This window comes from Trichomycterus rosablanca, chromosome 7, assembly GCF_030014385.1.
Source record: "Trichomycterus rosablanca isolate fTriRos1 chromosome 7, fTriRos1.hap1, whole genome shotgun sequence".
NCBI classification, from domain to species: Eukaryota; Metazoa; Chordata; class Actinopteri; order Siluriformes; family Trichomycteridae; genus Trichomycterus; species Trichomycterus rosablanca.
Genome location: NC_085994.1, coordinates 12854901 through 12874964, shown reverse-complemented (window position 1 = coordinate 12874964; position 20064 = coordinate 12854901). Strand labels below are relative to the sequence as shown.

The following is a 20064-nucleotide window of genomic DNA, read 5'->3' as shown; positions in this document are numbered from 1 at the left end:
TACATTTTAAAAAACATTAACATTTTCTGTCAGTTTCCTTTATACTAAATGTAAGAACTGCAGACCTGGATGTTGCTTTTTTGCACTATTCTGTGTACACATTAGAGAAAGATGTTTTATAAATCCCAGGAGATCAGCAGTTTCTGACACCAGCAACCATGCCAAGGTCAAAAAATATATGTATTTTCTTTCATTCTAATGTTTGATGAACTTCTAACTGAAGCTCTTGGCAAGTGTATGTTTTTTATTTTATTCACTGTCAGACATCCCAAGTTGCAAAAACTCATTTCAGGGAGGTACCCCGGACCCGGACCTCGACCCCGACCCCCCAAGCCCCCCCAAAAAAAGCTAAAAAACCTCTCGCACACACCAAAGGATATAGGTAATAACAGAACTTTTAGGAGCTGCTAACTGAGCTACTAAGCTAACTGTTCATGTCACAAACACATTAATATGTACTACATAGTGCACTAGATAGTGTGAAAGATAATAGATTTATGTTCCCTACATAGTGCACTAGATTGTATATTAGAAAAATAATTTATGTTCCTTACTTAGTGCACTAGATAGTGTATTACATAATTAATTATGTTCCCTACATAGTGCACTAGATAGTGTATTAGATAACGTATTCATGTTCACTACATAGTGCACTAGAAAGTGTAACTAGATGATGATTTGTGTTCCTTACATAGTGCACTAGATAGTGTATTACATAATTAATTATGTTCCCTACATAGTGCACTAGATTGTATATTTGATCATAGATTTATGTTCCCTTACTTAGTGCACTAGACAGTATATTAGACGATTTATGTTCCCTACACAGTGCGCTAGATTGTATATCAGATAACGGATTTAATACGCGATCGCCTGTGTGCGCGTGTGTGTGCGCTCTTGGCCGCTCGTTCTAGATTCCGGGAGATTTTATCTGACTTGCCGCTATGTATATGCGGGAGACTCCCGGAACTTCCAGGAGACTTGGGATGTCTGCACTGTGCTGCTGCCACATAGCCAGTGAGCATATACTGTATGTAAACATACAATTAAATTCTCATCTTAATGTCTTCACAGCATAAAAAGAGAACACGTTCAGATCTAAGTTTGAATTTCAGCTTTGCCACAAACATAATTGGCGGCGTTTGAGGGTGGGAAGGTCAGATAGGGTTTCTCCTCACTGCCACTGTAATATGCCTTCTCTGCCTCTGGCTGAGGCACCAAACGACTGAACCCATGTGGAGTTTAGCCTGACTCTCCATGCATGGTGAAGCTCTGTGTGGGTCCTAGCCGCTGGCCGGTTGAGAAAGAAGCAGCCGGCTCTACGGTGCTCGTGTGGTAGGCGTGGGCGTGTGGCAGTTTGCAGACATCCTGCCGCCACAACGGAGCAGTGCATCCAGCGGAATATTACAGTATGCAGCAGGGAATTGGAAACGACTAGACTCTAAGACACTAATTGGACACTGAAACGAAATGTAACATTTGTATCCTGACATTTAAAGAGCATGTTTCTTTAAATTTAAGACAGCTTAACATCTAATAATGTCATACGTCGATAAAATACTATCTCAGAGGAGTGAAGACTTTTAACGGTGGGTATGGATTTCTGCCTAAATATGCACTTTGAAGCACTGAACCAAATCAGACAGGTCAAAACATAGCTAAAACATCGTAAAATACAAGAAGGAAGGCAGGGGTACGAGACCTTTTTTTTTTTTACTAGAAAGGACTGGATTCCGTAGTCCACATTGCCAGTGATGTTAATGAATCAGTTTTGTAATTATCATAAATAGTTAATTTCAGTGGTTCCCAATCTTTTTTCTGCAGTCCCCCTTTTTTAGCCCCTTCACTCCGACACACGTACAAGTCTTTTGCTTCCATTTACATTGACATTTTCAGCATTTAGCAGACGCCTTTATTCAAAGCGACTTACAGTACTGTGACAGCGAGTTACAGTGAGTTACAGTAGTGATACAGTAGTGTATACAGCCTGAGCAACTGAGGGTTAAGGGCCTTGCTCAAGGACCCAACAGCAGCAACCTGGCAGTGGTGGGGCTTGAACCAGCGACCTTCTGGTTACTAGTCCAGTACCTTAACCACTAGGCTACGGCTTGTTTCCAAACTCCACTGGAATTTATGTTAAACAGTGTAATCCATACAAAAGTACAACTTCTTATTAAATAAAACAAAGTAAAGTGACCATTCAGCTTTATAGTGGACATGTATTATGTGTCTTAAATCTTTACTCTCACAAACTTGTCCATCTTATGCTAGCAGTGCTCAAACATGCCTCATTTGCCCTCCTGCACCCCCTCTGCAGTAGCTCGCCCCCCGCTTTGGAAACCACTGGTTTAACTCGTGAATCATAATGAATTATTTATATCTAGCCATCTAGGTGAAAAGCAAAGTCACAGACGAAGTGGGCAGAGTCACTTTTCTTTAGTAAGCTGTCTGACATCACATTGTTACACTGTTATCTATGATTGGTGGCTTACGCTTTGGGATTATTGGTAGTGTAGTATTCAATAAAACAACTTAATAAAAATTGAATAGTGAAATAAAATTGATCATAAATAAGTCTTTTCTGACTGTTTTTAGGAGCACCATACTTATTGTAAGTAGGACCTGCCCCAAATTGCTTTCAAAACAACCCCTTCAGTCAGTATTCCCAAAGAGTCACGTTCTTCTAGAAATGAAATGACATATCTTATTATTTGAACCTTAGTGGTTTTAATTACTAGTTAATATATTGCTTAATTTATTAATAGTGTTTGTTTTATTAGGATTTTAACGTCATGTTTTACACTTTGGTTACATTCATGACAGGAACGGTAGTTACTCATTACACAAGATTCATTGGTTCACAAGGTTATATTGAACACAGTCATGGACAATTTAGTGTCTCCAATTGGACTGTGGGAGGAAACCAGAGCTCCCGGAGGAAACCCACACGGACACGGGGAGAACATGCAAACTCAACACAGAAAGGACCCAGAGCGCCCCACCTTGGGATTGAACTCAGGACCTTCTTGCTGTGAGGCAACAGTGCTACCCACTTAGCCACCCAATTTACTAATAAACTATGTTAAGCTTTCTAAACACAGTGTATGATAATCATGCTGGACCTACAATTGCCCCATCGCTTTGTGTGCAAACAGCTTTAGGTCACTTGAAGTACTTGCAGTAATGAAGAATAATTAAAGCTACAGTATAAAACGTTTGTTATTTAAGCACATAAGACTTCTCTTGCAGAAGATATTGTAAAAGCTATATTGTAACATTAATTAATCTGATGCCAAGTCATAAACACATAAGTTCTGTACCATTACTCTGGGACAGTGTTTGACGCACGAGTCCTAATAATTCATGCCAGGAAAATAACAGCATTTCACCACTGTAGGAAAGTAAGTGGCAAGAATTTCTGACAGAATGGCACACATCAGGCGATAAACTCAATGCCTCCCCAACCCAAACACGCAGTCACACACGCCAATCATTATTTTCTGCTGCAGTGGTGACTATTTTACCCCTTTGTGGGTCTCCGTCTTACCGTGGTGTGCATACTGTCAAAAGCGTAATTTACATGCGCACCCGCAGAGCGCTGCAGATGGGCCTCCTCTGGGTTGCGAGCATCATTTTGTCATATTGAAAATTGGGTGTGCACAGGCAGAAAATGGAGGCAAAAGAATGAGATTTATATGCAAAGTCTCCTAGGAAACTGAAGTTTACCTTATACAGAAGCGAATTCGTAATAGCCAAATAATAACATGGGGTATTTATATTTTTACTACAGGTAGTTCCGAGTCTGCAATCCAAATAATCATTTGGTTTTGGCAGTTTTAGCCAATTCCTTCACAAAATGATTCAGGTTTATACTGTTTTGATTTAGTACTTTGAATAGCATTATACAGCCAACCAGTATTATTTGTTCATTTTGCTACTTAATTGTCCAGATTTGAGTAACTTTAGACCCCAGGTTTGGTAAATTTTCATGTGTGGGTGTGCTCTAGGCTACTGATTATTGGTTCACCTGAATTGAGGGTTTGTGGTTTAATTTAAGCAAGCTTGGGTGCAGAGCTGCTCCGTGTATGGATCGCTTATGCAGAATGATCATAGAGTTCTGTGATTGGCTGAATTTTACACATCACCTTATGTTACAATAAACTACATATTAGAGTGAACCATAGGTTCAGGAATGAACCAGAAGACTTAGGGTGTGTTCGAAAACCTAGGGAGCTGCCTTGCTGTCTTACTGTCTACATAGGCAGCTGCCTTAGTAGAGAGGATTCTAATAAGTCAATGACTTATAAGGCAGGTTATTCGAACGCACTACTTAGATAGCGATTCCATCGGGTTTCGCATTTTACGTTTAGCATCTTGCCATTAAAACCAATGGATGAGGTAGCACAGCACGCTAACGTCAGTATAACATCTTCCTTCATGTACCGATAACGGTTAAATTTCCTGACAAGCCCGAACTTGCAAATAAAAACACTCGGTACAAGTTTATACAAGTTAAAAATCAGTAATATTTTATTTACGCTTGAAAATAACTCCATTCGTTTCTCCGCCCCGTCAGAGAGAAGAGAACCCGACCCGCAATGAATTCTGGGATTGCCTTGATCACTAAGGCAGCGTCGGATGCTCACTCGTTCTTGAGCCAAAATAACATTGAAGATACCTCAGAAGTGAGGATTTTAAGGCATCTAGGATTTCGAACAGCCTCCTTCTCACTAGCTTTTTGAACACACCCTTAGAATCTATGATTTTGTATGTTGGCATGGATTGCCGTTACAATAATTAAATTATAAAGAATTAAACTAATTTTAGAAATGTGGCACAATCATGTTAAGATTCAAAGTGATTGTCTGTGTAAAAACAATCCTGCAATGAGGACACTGCCCCAGACAAGCCCAAAATCAATCCTAGGTATGGACCGGAATATTCAAACCAAGTGAAAAATGACCTTGCTCGCTCGTAGGTGTGAGAAACTGAATAAATGAGTATGAGGTGCCCTGTATTAAATTGACACCCTGTTTACGGCCGTAAAAAAATGTTAAAATTGCACTTTCCCCTTTATTTCCCAATCTAGTCGTATCTAATTCCCCAGTTGTAAGTTTCTCCACTGCTGCACATCCCCAGCCTGACCAAGGAGATACAGATACAGCCAATCGTATCTGTGTGGCCAGTTAAGAGCTCGAGATTTCAGCGGATATTAGGATATATTCAGGACATTAGAGTGCTGTGCCACCTGAGTGCCCTAAAAAAGATTTTTACAATTTACAACAGAAAATGTGTAAATCACATGGTCATAGCTTACATTAAAAACTTTATTATATTTTGTGTTTTGCCTGCTAATGACATTATGCAAACTCTGGCGCAAAGGATTTGTTGGAAATCATTTTTCTTGATGTTCTTTGAGAAGGGAGGACAAAACCTAAAAAAAAAGCGCAGACACCAAATGTAGCTTTTGAGGCTAAAAATAACAGCGGCTGGATTTTAGCTTAGATCTTGTTTTTTTTCCCTTCGCACCTTTATTTGTTACTTCTGAATCCATCAGCAAAAAGTATTAGGATGTTTTTTCTCTCTCTATCTGCATTTAAATTCTAGCACAGCACATCTAAGAAGCAGAGCTGAATATTAAACACAGCCAGGTAAAAGCATACCTGTGACTAGTCACAATTACATCTGGTTCAGCTGGCTTGTGTGTTTGGTTCTTTACTGACAGGTAAAATGTTTTGACAGTGACGCCTGCCCCTGTGAGACCCCGTGGCAGTTCTTAAGGAACCTGTCAAGTTTAAACCATCCAGGGCTCGACGAGACAGTCGTCGAGGTTCTGTGTTCATGCCGCGTCTGTTTCTGAGCCGTCTAATCGTCTACGGTCACGATCTTTAGCATGAAAAGGTGCAAAAGCTAAACAAAGCCTTCAAAATGTTTTTGTTGTTTCTTCTGTTGAGTCAATCTGACAGGAAAGCTCCCTGGAAATTTTCTTACATTCCTACATCGGCCACCAAACCTGATCAAAAAGAACAGAGTGATGAAACTGAACACATGCCCTCGTGTGCACTCATGCTAACTGTGCGTGCATCGTGAAATGAAGCATTTGGAGAAAGAGAAAGAGCTGCTTCTTAGTTCTGGCTCCCTCGCGGCCAACATGATTCACTCCTAACACCTACTCCTAAACGCATCACTAAACAATCAGCAAACATGTCTCTCTGGTAAAAGCAGAGATTCACCGTCACATCATAACAAGTTTCAAAACACATTTCAAAACTCAGAAATAATCAGTTGGATAGTTGCGGAGAACTTGACAACTTGCCAGCAGGGTATTTGTAGCTTGTAATAAATAATCGTAACTTCCACTTTCACAACTTGCACAGTTGTTTCTCTATTTTCTACTTTTAATTTACTTCTTTTTTCTACTTCTAACTTTATTTTTTTTATGTTTTTTAAACATTTCAATACTTGAGTATATATTTTGACTTAATTACTCTTGGGGCTGAGCAGTTACCAATCATTTCACTGCCAGTTGTAGCATGTATGACTACGTAAGTGACAACTAAACTTTAATTCAATTCGATTAAATTTGATTTGTTGTGCTGTATGATGAATTCCATCTGCATTGTTGGTAAAAATACCAAGAGTGAAAGGTTGTATTGTTAGCGTAGAGATCATTTCGAGTGCTTTGAAACGTACTCCTATTATGATTTATTTTTATTCAATTTTATATTTAAATATGTATTAATAGTTATAAGTTCATGATACATTTAAAAAGGTGTCAGTTTGGTAAACATTAATTATTTAAATTTTTGATCTTGCAGTGGCTGATAGCAGGGATGTTCTTTGGAAGTGATGAGGATAGACAACATTAGGATTATTTAAGGCAGGGTTTTTCAAACTTTTTTTCAAGCGACCCACATTTTGTCCATGATTTTTACTTCAACCCAAGGAACACAAACGAAACACAAAATGAAATATATTTAATTAATAAAAATGGTGGCAAGCTGGTCCCACTGTGGTTTACAAGATGCAACGTAAAGCCTCCACAAGGGGTGTTTGTGTACGAGTTAATTTCTGATAAAATTTGTTTATTGAATTTTTTTTTTTTTTTCTCTGCGACCCATTGTTTTGGCTTGGGTGGGTCGCGACCCAGGGTTTGAAAAACCTTGACTTAAGGGACAAAAAAAGGTTGTTTTCCAAATGACATGTTCCACCTTTATAGTGCACTCTCTGGTAATGTAATGGAGGTTTGGCTTTATTGATGGCCCAAGAGGGTGCGAGTTAGATGGCGATTTAACATGCAGAGAGACACGGAAGCACTGTAGTATTTTTGTTAAGGCTAGTATCAACTGAAAGAACAATGCAGTCCTAACAATCTTATTTTAAAATATGTATTTCTGAAATAAATTCTAATCTTACAAATGATGCTATTTACACCGATGAGGCATAACATTCCTAATATTGTGTTGGTCCCCCTTTTGCTGCCAAAACAGCCCTGACCAGTCAAAGCATGGAGTCTGACACCTTTCTATCAGAGCCAGCATTAACTTCTTCACCAGTTTGAGCTACAGTAGCTCGTTTGTTGGATCGGACCACACGGGCCAGCCTTCGCCCCCCACGTGCATCAATGAGCCTTGGCCGCCCATGACCCTGTCGCCAGTTTACCACTGTTCCTTCCTTAGACCACTTTTGATAGATACTGACCACTGCAGACCGGGAACACCCCACAAGAGCTGCAGTTTTGGAGATAATCTGACCCAGTCGTCTAGCCATCACAATTTGGCCTTTGTCAAACTCAAATCCTTACATTTTTCCTGCTTCTGACACACCAACTATGAGGATAAAATGTTCACTTGCTTCCTAATATATCCCACCCACTAACAGGTGCCATGATGAAGAGATAATCAGTGTTATTCACTTCACCTCTCAGTGGTCATAATGTTATTCCTGGTCGGTGATGTTCTTTCTACATTAGCTGTATTTAATTGGTACTGTGTATTATATTTAGTTTTGCAAAATCAATATCAACTTATAACATATGTAATAAACGTGCACTATGATACCCTTAATGCCAGTCAAAAAAATTAAATTAATTTCAGAACAAAGCTTTATTTGTGTTATAAAATCCTCATATAATAAAATTATTAGTGTTATAGTTTAAGCATGAGCATTCTGCAATAAGCGAAAAGCCATTACACTCATCCTCATACCTGCTGTTCTCCTCCACAGATAATCAGTAACATGGAGCCTCAGGTGACGAACGGGCCGAACTCGGCCACAGCCAATGGGCCATCGAGCAATAACCGCAGTTGCCCATCGCCCATGCAGACCGGTGGCTCCAGTGACGACAGCAAAACCAACCTCATTGTCAACTACCTGCCCCAAAACATGACCCAGGAGGAGTTCCGCAGCCTGTTCGGCAGCATCGGAGAGATCGAATCTTGCAAGCTGGTCCGCGACAAAATCACAGGTACTAAATGAAGGACCTTAGGAAATAAAAATAATACAATAAATAGACAGAATGTGGAGCCAAAAGTAAAGCTACAATTGTTTATTATTTATTTTAATTAAAGTTTTTCAAAGGTGTTTAAAGAAGCTCTAGTGATGTTCTTATAAAAGAGGTCAAATACATGGTCAGGAAGGATGCAAGGTGCTGTAATCAGCCATGTCTTAATATGGCACGGGGCATTGGTCCATGATCTCACGGCTTCCCTCTGCTCATTACACTCCAGAGACAGCAGGTTTGAGCCCTGAGAGAGAAACAAAGGACACACTGCAGTGTGTGAGCAGCAATCCCTTGCTAATCCCGCACTAGTAGCCATGTGGGTGGTACACAGATGGATGTGAGTGCTGCTAACAGATAATGCCAGATAATGGCTTTCATTTTATAGCCTACTTAGTGACACTTTACTCTAGATAATCTCATTAGAGCCAGGACCAGGACTAAAGCTGTTGGTTTTTAAACAAAAGAAAGGTGGTGAGTGAGCCTGACACAAGTTATAATAAGAAATAATAGACATTGAAGGAGCAACCGGTGTAGATTTTCAGTAGTGGATGGAGGCATGGGTGTCATTGGCAGACAGGAAGAGAGCAGTGCAAGGACATCCTTGTTAGGTCCTAAGATAGCACTTTCAATCTCCATAATGTTTCAAGATCAAATTTCAAGCACATATTCTTTCAGGCAACACCGCCACATTTTATTTGTCGGCTGATTGCCACGTCCTTCAGAAGAAATGTAGCTAGGTGAACTGAAATAGCACAAATATGTCTAAAAGATGTGAAAAGACATCTTTGCCAGATGAGACTAAACTAACAAAATTAACAAACTAAAAAAAATGTCATTTCATTTTTAAAGCATTTTTTTAACCTTTTTTCTTCCAATTTAGTGTAGCCAATCAGTCTTCCAGTGCTGGAGACCTTTAAGGAGGGTGTGTTCACCTGACACACGCTACCTCTGACACATGCGTTGTTCACTAACCCCTTCTTATTCTCCCATACTTCAGTGGATTTGCGTGTTAGGCCGGATTCGGATCCGGAGAGCCACACACCGATCCTTCCGCTTCTCCACTTCTGTACAGCTGCCTTGGGCAACCAGGGTCCTTACACAGCGTCGAAGACCCCATCCCCTTTTAGTCTGGTCTTTTCCCACCCAGCAGACTAGTGGCCAATTTTTGTCTGCTACAGGCACTGCGAATTGTGCCTGCTAGGGGGCGCTCAGTCGACTGGTAGCAGAGCTGAGATTCGAGGAGTTCAGAATCCCAGCGTTGGTGTGCTAGCAGAATATTTCACTGCGCCACCTGGGCACCCTTTCATTTTATTTTTAAAGCCATTTTAAAAACAGATATTGTCACAAATCATCTTTTTCTGGATCTGAGTGTATCTGGATCTATGGTAACAGTGGCAAGAAATAAATCTGACTTCTATAATACTATGTCTAACTTAGTTTGGAACTAAAAAGGATTAAGATTAGGAACCTGATCAAGTATAATCATGACCAACCAAAAAAGTCAAATTCTAAAAAAAAATAGCGGATATAGAGAGATGACTGGGTGGCATGGTGGCTCAGTGGGTAGCACTGTCGCCTCTCAGCAAGGTGGTCCTGGGTTCTATTTCCACGTGGAGCGGTCCAGGTCTTTTCTGTATGGAGTTTGCATGTTCTCTCTGTGTCTGTGTGGGTTTCCTCCGGGAGCTCCGGTTTCCTCCCACTGTCCAAATAAATGCAAGTGAGGTAAATTGGAGATACAAAATTGTCCATGACTGTGTTTGATATTAAAAACTGATTTGAACTGATGAATCTTGTGTAACGAGTAACGACCTGTTCTGTCATGAATGTAACCAAAGTGTAAAACACGACGTTAAAATGCTAATAAATGAATAGAAAGATGACTAGCTCAGGTGTGCAACCTTTGTGTGAAACAAAGGATCTATCTTTATCACAATTGCCTGACAGTCAATTAAAATATTGTCAGTTCAAAGTATTTGAGTTGATTAACAACTCAAAAAAGGAAAAAAATACAACACTGCTACACCTCATGCCATTTAGTCACACTACAGTACAGTAATACTCCATGTTTGGCAAAGGAACCTGCCTGTTTTGTAAATACAAGTAAATACAAGTGTACTAACGACCATTGGTAATACAGTAATTACTTAATAAACGCCATTAGGAAACATCTACTTTGTTTCGGTTTTACAGCTGGACCCAGTCTGTTCCAGGATCAGTCGGTACTCTTCTTTTCCACCAGCTCTCTGAACTAGCTCAGAAAAGCACAATGCATTATAAATACCCACTTCCTTCTTTCCCCCACATTTCACTATCTGTGGCTCCATTCCCATGGGTGCAATTTTACAGTTCAGAATTTCAAACAAAGCTCCTCCAGTTTTTTGAGGAACACAGAGTGCTAGAAGGCTGTATGCTTTGGCTGCTGCCAGCATTAGCACACTCTTAGGTTTATGAGAAAGTGGGAGAGAGAGTCAGAGAGAGTGTGAGGTTTATAGCATGAATGACATAAGCTTCAGTGCCATAATATTTCAGCAGAACAATCTTTCTGAGCAGCGCTGCACTTTCTTATGCAAACCCGTATGTAGGCGACAAATCAGCTTTTTCAAAGCACTTTGACGTATGTGAGAGCTCATTTACAAAGCAGTTTAAATGCAGCAGCCATGGCCATGGTGACAACAGGCTGGAGTATTCCTTCTGTTTTCCAACCCTCATTCTCATTCCTGTCCCCTTTGTGGCAGATGGGTTGGCTGTGCCTAAAAAATCTTGCTCCTTGACAGGCTGCTGCCCACTGTAATGTGCAGAAAATAAACATATGGCTCGAGCTATTTTCTTGTATTAGGTGTTGAGATGTATTTGTTGTTAACCCATTATCACTGGGATTCAGGATTTTTGGCCGACCAGCATTTACATACAGGCATAATTGGCTATGTCTGAGGGGGCAATGGATTGCCATCCTGTCCGGCCACTGATAGCGACCAGTGATTCCGGTGAAGCACTGTCGAAATATAAAAGACATTTAGCAGACGTTTAAACCACAGCGACCAACTTACATGCATTCTGGGAAATGTGAGGCCTAAAAGTGGTGGTCAAGGAGAAATAATATTCATTTAACAAATGCATTTATTCGTCAGATATACATATACACGTGTACAGTACAATGGAATTCTTTTTTCGCATATCCCAGCTTGTTTGGAAGCTGAGGTCAGAGTGCAGGGTCAACCATTGTACAGCACCCCTGGAGCAGAGAGGGTTTAGGGCTTACTCAAGGGCCCAACAGTGGCTACAAAGCAGAGTCTGGATTTGAACTGACAATCTTCTGACTGATAGCCCAAAGCCCAGTTCACTAGGCTACCACTGTACCTAATCGGCTTGCCAGAGGACAGTGAAGGACCCAAACCTACAGACTTTGTGACTTTCATTTTAAAAGACATGCTTGGGCTGGATGAAACACCACTGCAACACCAAGGGCAGAGATAGCTCAGTGGTTAAGGTACTGGACTTGTAATCTAAAGGTTGCCGGTTCAAGCCCCACCACCGCCAAATTGCCACTGTTGGGCCCCTGAGCAAGGCCCTTAACCCTTATCACTTTGGATAAAAGCGTCTGCTAAATGCTGAAAATGTAATGTAAAAAAATGTAATGCTCGACCGTGCCCATAGTACCCTGTGATCTAAATCCAGAGAGAGGCAGGCACTCAGGTTTACCCAGACCTTAATTCAGTGTACAATCCTGCACTGTACACATATGACAAAGCTTAGACTTTCAAAAACATGATCCGCGTCAGCAGGCCCCAGCATCATTTATTCATATGTTCTGGCTGTGCCCGTCATACAGTTACTGTCTAGATATTTTTGTTATCTCAGATATAATTCAGACACATATAAGTCCAGCTCTTTGGTGTTCTACCTTTGGACATCACCCTTTTTGGATTTAAATGAGACTTTATTGCTTTTGTGACTTCCTAATAAATCAAAAGACATATACAATCTGCCAGTCAATAGCACAACTGAGATTCGAACACTGATTCTGAGCAGTGGTGCGCTGAAGATAACGCCCATTCTTAACACTTCTTCAAAATACCACAGATACTTTTATCAGCATAAAAAATAATGATGTACAGACATATTTGCAAGGCTAAGGTTTACTTGTTTACCACAAAAAATAAATAAAGATTTTGGCCCTGTAAGCAGATGTTATTTTATCTCAGCTTTAATTGTTGAAAAAGCATATTAAAAGTCATTAAAGTAGGAATTTGTTTTAGGTGATGAACATAACAGATGGCTATGCTGCTAACCTAGTGCAGACGCTTCGTTTTTTACAGACCTGAATCAAGCTGAAAAATCCCCCAAGTCAAAATGCACACGTTTTCCACCCATGCTGCCACCTCAGCTCCTCTTGGCGCTAATAAAAAAAGCTAAACACAAAGACCACGGGGAGAGATATGTTCTAGCCTAGGCAGAATCTTTAATCATTTGTTTTTATGGAATATGGTGTTTATATTTAAATTTGCAGCCATATAATGGAAATGATCCAACCGAGACAACAGCGACAGAATCCTTGTCGGTTCTTCAAGCACTGCTGATCCAATGGTACATTTTCTAAACTAAATGCATTTACCACATCAAATCGTACTTCTTTTAACGACAAGGCATACAACACACTCATGCAGGAGACAAAACGAAATGTCTACACCTTTGATTTTCCCTTTCAGTGGGAAAAAAAGTGTCGTGAGATCATTAAACAATTACTGTCAAATTAAAAATGAAACCCTGACAGGGAAAACAGAAAAGTACTTACACTCTGATCTAGTCTGATTGTCATTTCTTGTCATTGTTATTGTGTTCTCTCTCAATCCAATGGTGAGATTGGCCAGTGTTTAATGGTTTGGCACGCAACCCGATGCTCCTATCAGTTCAGTCTGTGGTTAACACTTATGTAGCTCACATCAAAGAACCTCCTGCACTGGGCATCTGTTTGTTCAGTTTGAAATCCCACTCACACACTAAGCACCACAGCCATCTGTCATACCGCTGACCTGAGTGCAGTCTTTTCATAGCTGAGTCTGCATGCCAACTCCATCACCAGCTGATCTTGGAGCGGTGCATCCAAACCAACATGTGCAACCGTCATGTCACTAACCTGAGCTCAGAATACCCAGTCCAGGGAAAAAAGGGAAAATCTGTTCTTTCAAAGATAGTCCTAACGTTGGTGTTGTACTCGTGGTGCTGGAGCAAGCCCTGCCAGCAAAATGCCTCCCACTGCATATTAGAACTGCCAGACTCCCCTACTATTGAGGACAATTAGTGGTAGCCTAGTGGGTAGAGCTTTGAGTTCGAATCCCAGCTCTGCCATTCAGCCACTGGTGGGCCCTTGTGAAAGGATATAACCTTTTAAAGCATTTCTAAAGTAAATATACTACTAGTGATAGTTGTTAGACAGGTGAAGCAAAAGGGAGTGTGAGGTGGCACTCGGCTAAGCGAAGTTCATTAATATTTGAATTACTGCTGGAGAGACAATTAACTCAGTGCTTGATGAATTTCAGTTTCAGCACAGTGAGGGCAGGGGAGCAGGTAATTGTTCTTCAAGCTAAAAGCATTGGAAGCCAAAAAATATTGTTTGACAGTGAACTTTTCTTCACTGTCTCTCAACACCACAAAGAAGAAATCAACAACAATATGAAATATATACACTGATCAGCCATAACATTAAAACCACCTCATGGTTTCTACACTCACTGTCCATTTTATCAGCTCCACTTACCATATAGAAGCACACACAATTACTGACTGTAGTTCATCTGTTTCTCTACATACTATTTTTAGCCTGCTTTCACCCTGTTCTTCAATGGTCAAGACCCCCACAGAGCAGGTATTATTTAGGTGGTGGATCATTCTCAGCACTGCAGTGACACTGACATGGTGGTGGTGTGTTAGTGTGTGTTGTGCTGGTATGAGTGGATCAGGCACAGCAGCGCTGCTGGAGTTTTTAAATACAGTGTCCACTCACTGTCCACTCTATTAGACACTCCTACCTAATTGGTCCACCCTGTAGAAGTAAAGTCAGAGACGATCGCTCATCTATTGCTGCTGTTTGAGTTGGTCATCTTCTAGACCTTCATCAGTGGTCACAGGATGCTGCCCACAGGCCGCTGTTTGCTGGATATATTTTTGGTTGGTGGACTATTCTCAGTCCAGCAGTGACAGTGAGGTGTTTAAAGCTCCATCAGTGCTGCTGTGTCTGATCCACTCATACCAGCACAACACACACTAACACACCACCACCATGTCAGTGTCACTGCAGTGCTGAGAATGATCCACCACCTAAATAATACCTGCTCTGTGGGGGTCCTGACCACTGAAGAACAGGGTGAAAGCAGGCTAACAAAGCTTGCAGAGAAACAGATGAACTACAGTCAGTAATTGTAAACAGAGTTAGAAACTGGATCTCCTTTTAGTACATGCTTTCACACAGCTCTGATCTAACACTGCATGCCTAATAAACAGCCAGACCATAAAAAAGAATCAAACAGTAGCTTAGCCTAAACTGCACGCTCTATATCACAGCTCCACATGGGCTTTCAGGGAGCCTTTGGGGCAGCTGCCAGCTAAGACGTCTCATGTGTGCGGGTCTAACATGGCTTTGTTACACAGGGGCTGCTCTACACTCTACACACTCATCCCTTCCAGACATCCCACACAGTTTAGGCTGTGCACCAAGCCGCCGTAGGAACCGGCTCTGCAGGGGGAAGTAGAACCGGAGACGAGGGGCTTCCCAGTCTTCCAGTTGTTCCATTAGCCTGGCAGAAATAAAACGCTGACAGCATCAGCTTTCTATATATCCCGAGTCATGTGTATTCAGAGATGTGTAAAAGATTTGGCCGACAACCAGTAGACACTGATAAAATTTATTTGAACATAAAGAGTGTCAAGCTCCTGGCAACAGATAGCGTAAAATATCATTTCACAAGCCGTATGGTTAAGTAAAAAGTACTCCTAATAGAATGCAATAGAACTCGGTTACAAGCATAACAAAAAATCAATCTGCAGATCAGCATGGTGCACCACAGTTTAATAAACTGGGTTTGATTGTGTGCATTCTAATGTGTATTCACAGATTATTCTTATTTTTATGTGTGAAGCTATTACAGGTCATTTTAATTTAAAATTATTATTACAGTAAAAAAAGGAAAGTGCTATTCAAAGATGAAGCATGGCACACAAAGGCTATTTTGAGTTACAGTGTGAAAATTGATTATGTTTCCAGAATTGTTAATACATTTTATTAATACATAATTGATAAAACATGCCTCTTACTTTAAAACAGTAAAGGCGACTGGATATATTTTGCACTACCTTACTAAGTACTAGGAACAGTGGTAGCCTAGTGGGTAGAGCTTTGGGCTGTCAATTGAAAGGTTGAGAGTTTGAATCCCAGCTCTGCCATGCAGCCACTGTTGGGCCCTTGAGCAAGGCCCTTAATTCTCTTAGCTCCAGGGGTGCCGTACAATGGCTGACCCTGTGCTCTGACCCCAGCTTCAAACATATATGACAAATAAAGGCATTCTATTTTATTCTAAATAATATGTCTATGTAGAGCATAGACATAACCACTGATGTGATTATTATTGTCAGATAATATCTAGTACATAGTATGTCATTTGGAAATACCCAGCCATGGCTAAAAATAACACTGTAATTGCGGTGCAGGTACAATAACTATTAAACTTTAAAACTAGGGCGCTCGGATGGTGCAGTAGTAAATTATGCTAGCTCATTATTGCTGGGATCCAGGGTTCAAATCACCAGCAGTGTTATAGGCCTGTCGGGTGACTCTTCATACAGACACAATTGGCTATAAGGTGGGGATGACTGAGGCACTGTGATGGATTGGCGATCCGTCCAGGGTGTGATACTCCACTATGCCTAGTGATTCTAGGGAAACCGGCCCAATGCGACCCTGACCAGGATTACACATAAAATGTCTATAAATATTTTAAAATCCCACCAAGAAGAAAATGCTTTTTAAAGCTTTGTTCACATATGCTGTGAAAAAAGGCTAATCCAGCAGCAATGATTTGCCATTTCTTTTCCTTATGCACATCTATAAATTTTCATCCTTGTGCAGGTCTTGGTGTATAAGTGGTATAAACTTTGAGCTGGCACACAAATAGCTATTAGTAAATAGGCCAGTATTGTACTGAGGTCAGGTAAGCCAACAGGTTTAAAAGTGGCAGACAAAAGAACATTAGTCTTTAATGAAAATTTAATCAGAAGATACTCAGCTGCTTTTAGCTTTTGTCTGAGTAAGCACTTAGGCAGCCTTGAGTGAATTATGCAGCTTATGTAGCATGAATGGGCTGAATTAAGGACATTAGCGCTGCCGATAAACAACATTTATCATGCAAACCTATAACACACCGCATTATATAATTACATTCCACTCGAGCCAACGTCTCCTTTAATGGAAGATTACTGAGCAAATTAGAAAATTCGAGTTATATTTAACTGTCGAATTGAGTAATATGAGTTCTGATTAGGCATAAATTCATTTGCACTTTTGTGTCTTTTCTCCTGTTACTGAATAAATAAACTGTCCAGAAATGATGAGATTCCTTTTCAGCGTAAAACAGTACTGTCCCTGGATGCTGTTGCAGCAAGGTCAAAATGTCAGACAGAAAACGAGCGTGATACATTTGTTTTGACAAATTGAAGAGCTTTTTTGTTTCTTTCTTCTTTCCTTGTTTTGCCTCTTACATTCCAAAACTTTAACATAGTTTAAATTTAAGACTGGCCAAATACATTTCATTGTGAAGCTTAGTAGAAATCTTATCTTTTCAAGGTGAGTTAGTATCAGATGCTCATGGAATTGTCACATCTCCTCTGCAGAGTCATGCTACCTGCATAACAATGTGCAGAGATAACATGAATGCCAGACAGTAATATGGAGGAGACAGGGACTCCAGGGACTGCAGCAGGCTTTGAATGTGGTGTTAGATTTTATTGGTTTTATATTATTTTTAAATCAGTGTAGAGTTTTAGACTTTTAAATAACTCAAAGTCTAATCTTAAACTGTTCAGATTTCTGAACTAGATGTGAAGATTGTATGACACTTTCATGATACAGGAAACCAAAATTACTCAAAGGATGTATGAGGAAATAATAAAGTAAAAAGCAAGATTTATTAATATACGCTAAGAAACACCAACAGAAATGTATATAAGGAATGTAAGCGTATTGTAAACAATGCAAATGCTGAAACTATGGTGGAGCAGTATGAGAGTACAGACTGTACAATTATAGAAATATCAATAATACCACAGTAACCAGCTAGAACAGGGTTTTTCAAGTGACCACAACACAGACAATGCATCAAAACGAAACACAGAACGAAATATACTTAATTAATGAAAGTAGTCGGTGGCATAGCGGCTCGGTGGGTAGCACTGTTGCCTCACAGCAAGAAGGTCCAGCGTTCTGGGTCTATTCTGTGTGGAGTTTGCATGTTCTCCCCGTGTCTGCGTGGGTTTCCTCCAGGGGCTCCGGTTTCCTCCCACAGTCCAAAAACATGCAGTCAGGTTAATTGGAGACACTGAATTGCCCTATAGGTGAACGGGTGTGTGTATGCGTGTGTACGTATGTGTGTGAGTGCCCTGCGATGGACTGGCGCCCCGTCCAGGGTGTTTGCGTGCCTTGCGCCCATTGAAAAGCTGGAATAGACTTCAGCAACCCCCTGCAACCCTAACTGGATAAGCAGTTAAGAAAGTGAGTAATGAAAATAGTGGCAATCTAGTCCCACTGGGGTTTACAAGATGTAACAGAGAGCCTCCACATGGGGCCATACGTGGGCAAGTTTATTTTGTGTTTATGTACCTGTTAAAATTTGCTTATTTAATTGTTTTTTGATGTGCTACCCAGGGTTTACAGAACGAAACTATGCTACTTATCTAAATCAGACAACTTTTTCATAGTAAGAGGTAAAAAGCATTTTCAGTGAGGGTGAAATTACCTACACACAGCACTACTTTTGATCAACTAAAGACAAGAGCTTGTCATTAAGTAAGCATGCCTTTAATCATGTAGGTTCGGTTCTGTTTAAATACTCCAACACTAAACAGAAAGATAAAACACAAGCAACCATTTCTACCACTTGTGCATTCTGTCTGTATTTCATTATGGAAGTCAGTATAAACAAACAGCCCAGTAAGCTCATTACCTACTCCAGTGAAGCTTGGAAACGTAACGTTTTAGAATAAAACAGAAAGCAATGCATCCAACACTCTAACAACATCAAGGATTTAAAAAGAAAGATAAAAGAGTCAGCTGTACAATCTATGGGTACAGACTAGATTAGTGGTATTTTGTCAAAACTACTATGCCTGTGAGATTCTAAACACCCGGGTTTAAATTTTGGCTCTGCTACCGATCAGCTGGGCGCAATCTAGTGGGAACAATTGGCAGTGCATGCAGCAGACAGAATTGGCCATCAAGTCTGCCGGGTGGAAGGACTGGACTAAGTGGGTGGGGTCTTCAAGCGCTGGTTAGCAGACTGAGGTGCCTGTGCAGAAGTGGATGAGCCGCATGTGCAAATCCACTGAGGCGAAAAGAAGGGGTTGAGGAACTGCGCATGCATCGAAGGGGGTGTAGAGCAGGCAAATATACCCTCCTCGAATGCAATCGGGATCCCCAGCAGCAAAAGACTAAATGGTTACTCTAAATTAGGAGAAAATGCAAAAAAATAAATAGAAAAAAAATACTACGCCTGACTAAGATAATTTCTATGGAAATTGGACAATCCTAGATATGATGCAATACCGATTGCCATGATATTATGCAGATATTATGCACACTTCTAGATATATCAGGCTTTCCACCCTAATATAAACCTAACAGCTTAATGCCCATCACTGTAGTGTAATAAATAATGTGGCTATATTGCCCACGACTAGCTGGTAGCTTGTTGAGATTGAGATAGAATGGCTGCTTAGTCCTGACAAGAAACCTCTAAAGCTTTTCTAACAAGAGACTCTAAAATCTGCCACCAGTTCCTCTACCATCAGTGGTCATAAGTGAAAAGCAGACAGCTGTTCCAAACATTCCAACATCAGCTGAGTGATGTCACATCTAATGAGTCCAATTATCCAAATATTTGACACTCAAATGTCAAACTGATAGAGCTTCTGTACATCTGGATCATCAAAGCGGGATGTTTTATGGTTAAGAAGGCGTGTAACTGCACATTTTTAAGATGCAAAAAGTAGTTATACATTCATGTTAAAGTCACACACCAGCTATACTTCAGACTTGACCATCTGCAACATCACAGACATGGCAAATAAAAACCCTTAAACTATTAAAAATCACAATTCTTTAATACCAGACGTCTTTGTACATTGATTTTAAATGTTTCGGGTTGGCAGCATGTTTGCTTGAGGGAAAAACTAGATATGTGGAGATGAATGCTCATTAAAAGCTCATTAAAAGTGTAATGTATCGTTTGAGCTTTTCTTCTGACTTAAATTGCCAATCACACAATCAAAATGAATGTAACAATTAATCTTTTTAATAC

At 40.4% G+C, this 20064-nt stretch overlaps 1 protein-coding gene across 3 annotated transcripts in view; it reads left to right on the top strand.

Moving 5' to 3' along the window:
• The window catches only part of elavl4 (ELAV like neuron-specific RNA binding protein 4), an 86505-nt gene that overhangs the window by 25237 nt on the left and 41204 nt on the right, over nt 1–20064 (top strand). For all 3 annotated transcript variants that reach the window (XM_062999012.1, XM_062999013.1, XM_062999011.1), the window contains exon 3: nt 8227–8467. In XM_062999012.1, the coding sequence (XP_062855082.1) occupies nt 8227–8467 (241 nt within the window). The remainder of the gene's footprint in view (nt 1–8226; nt 8468–20064) is intronic.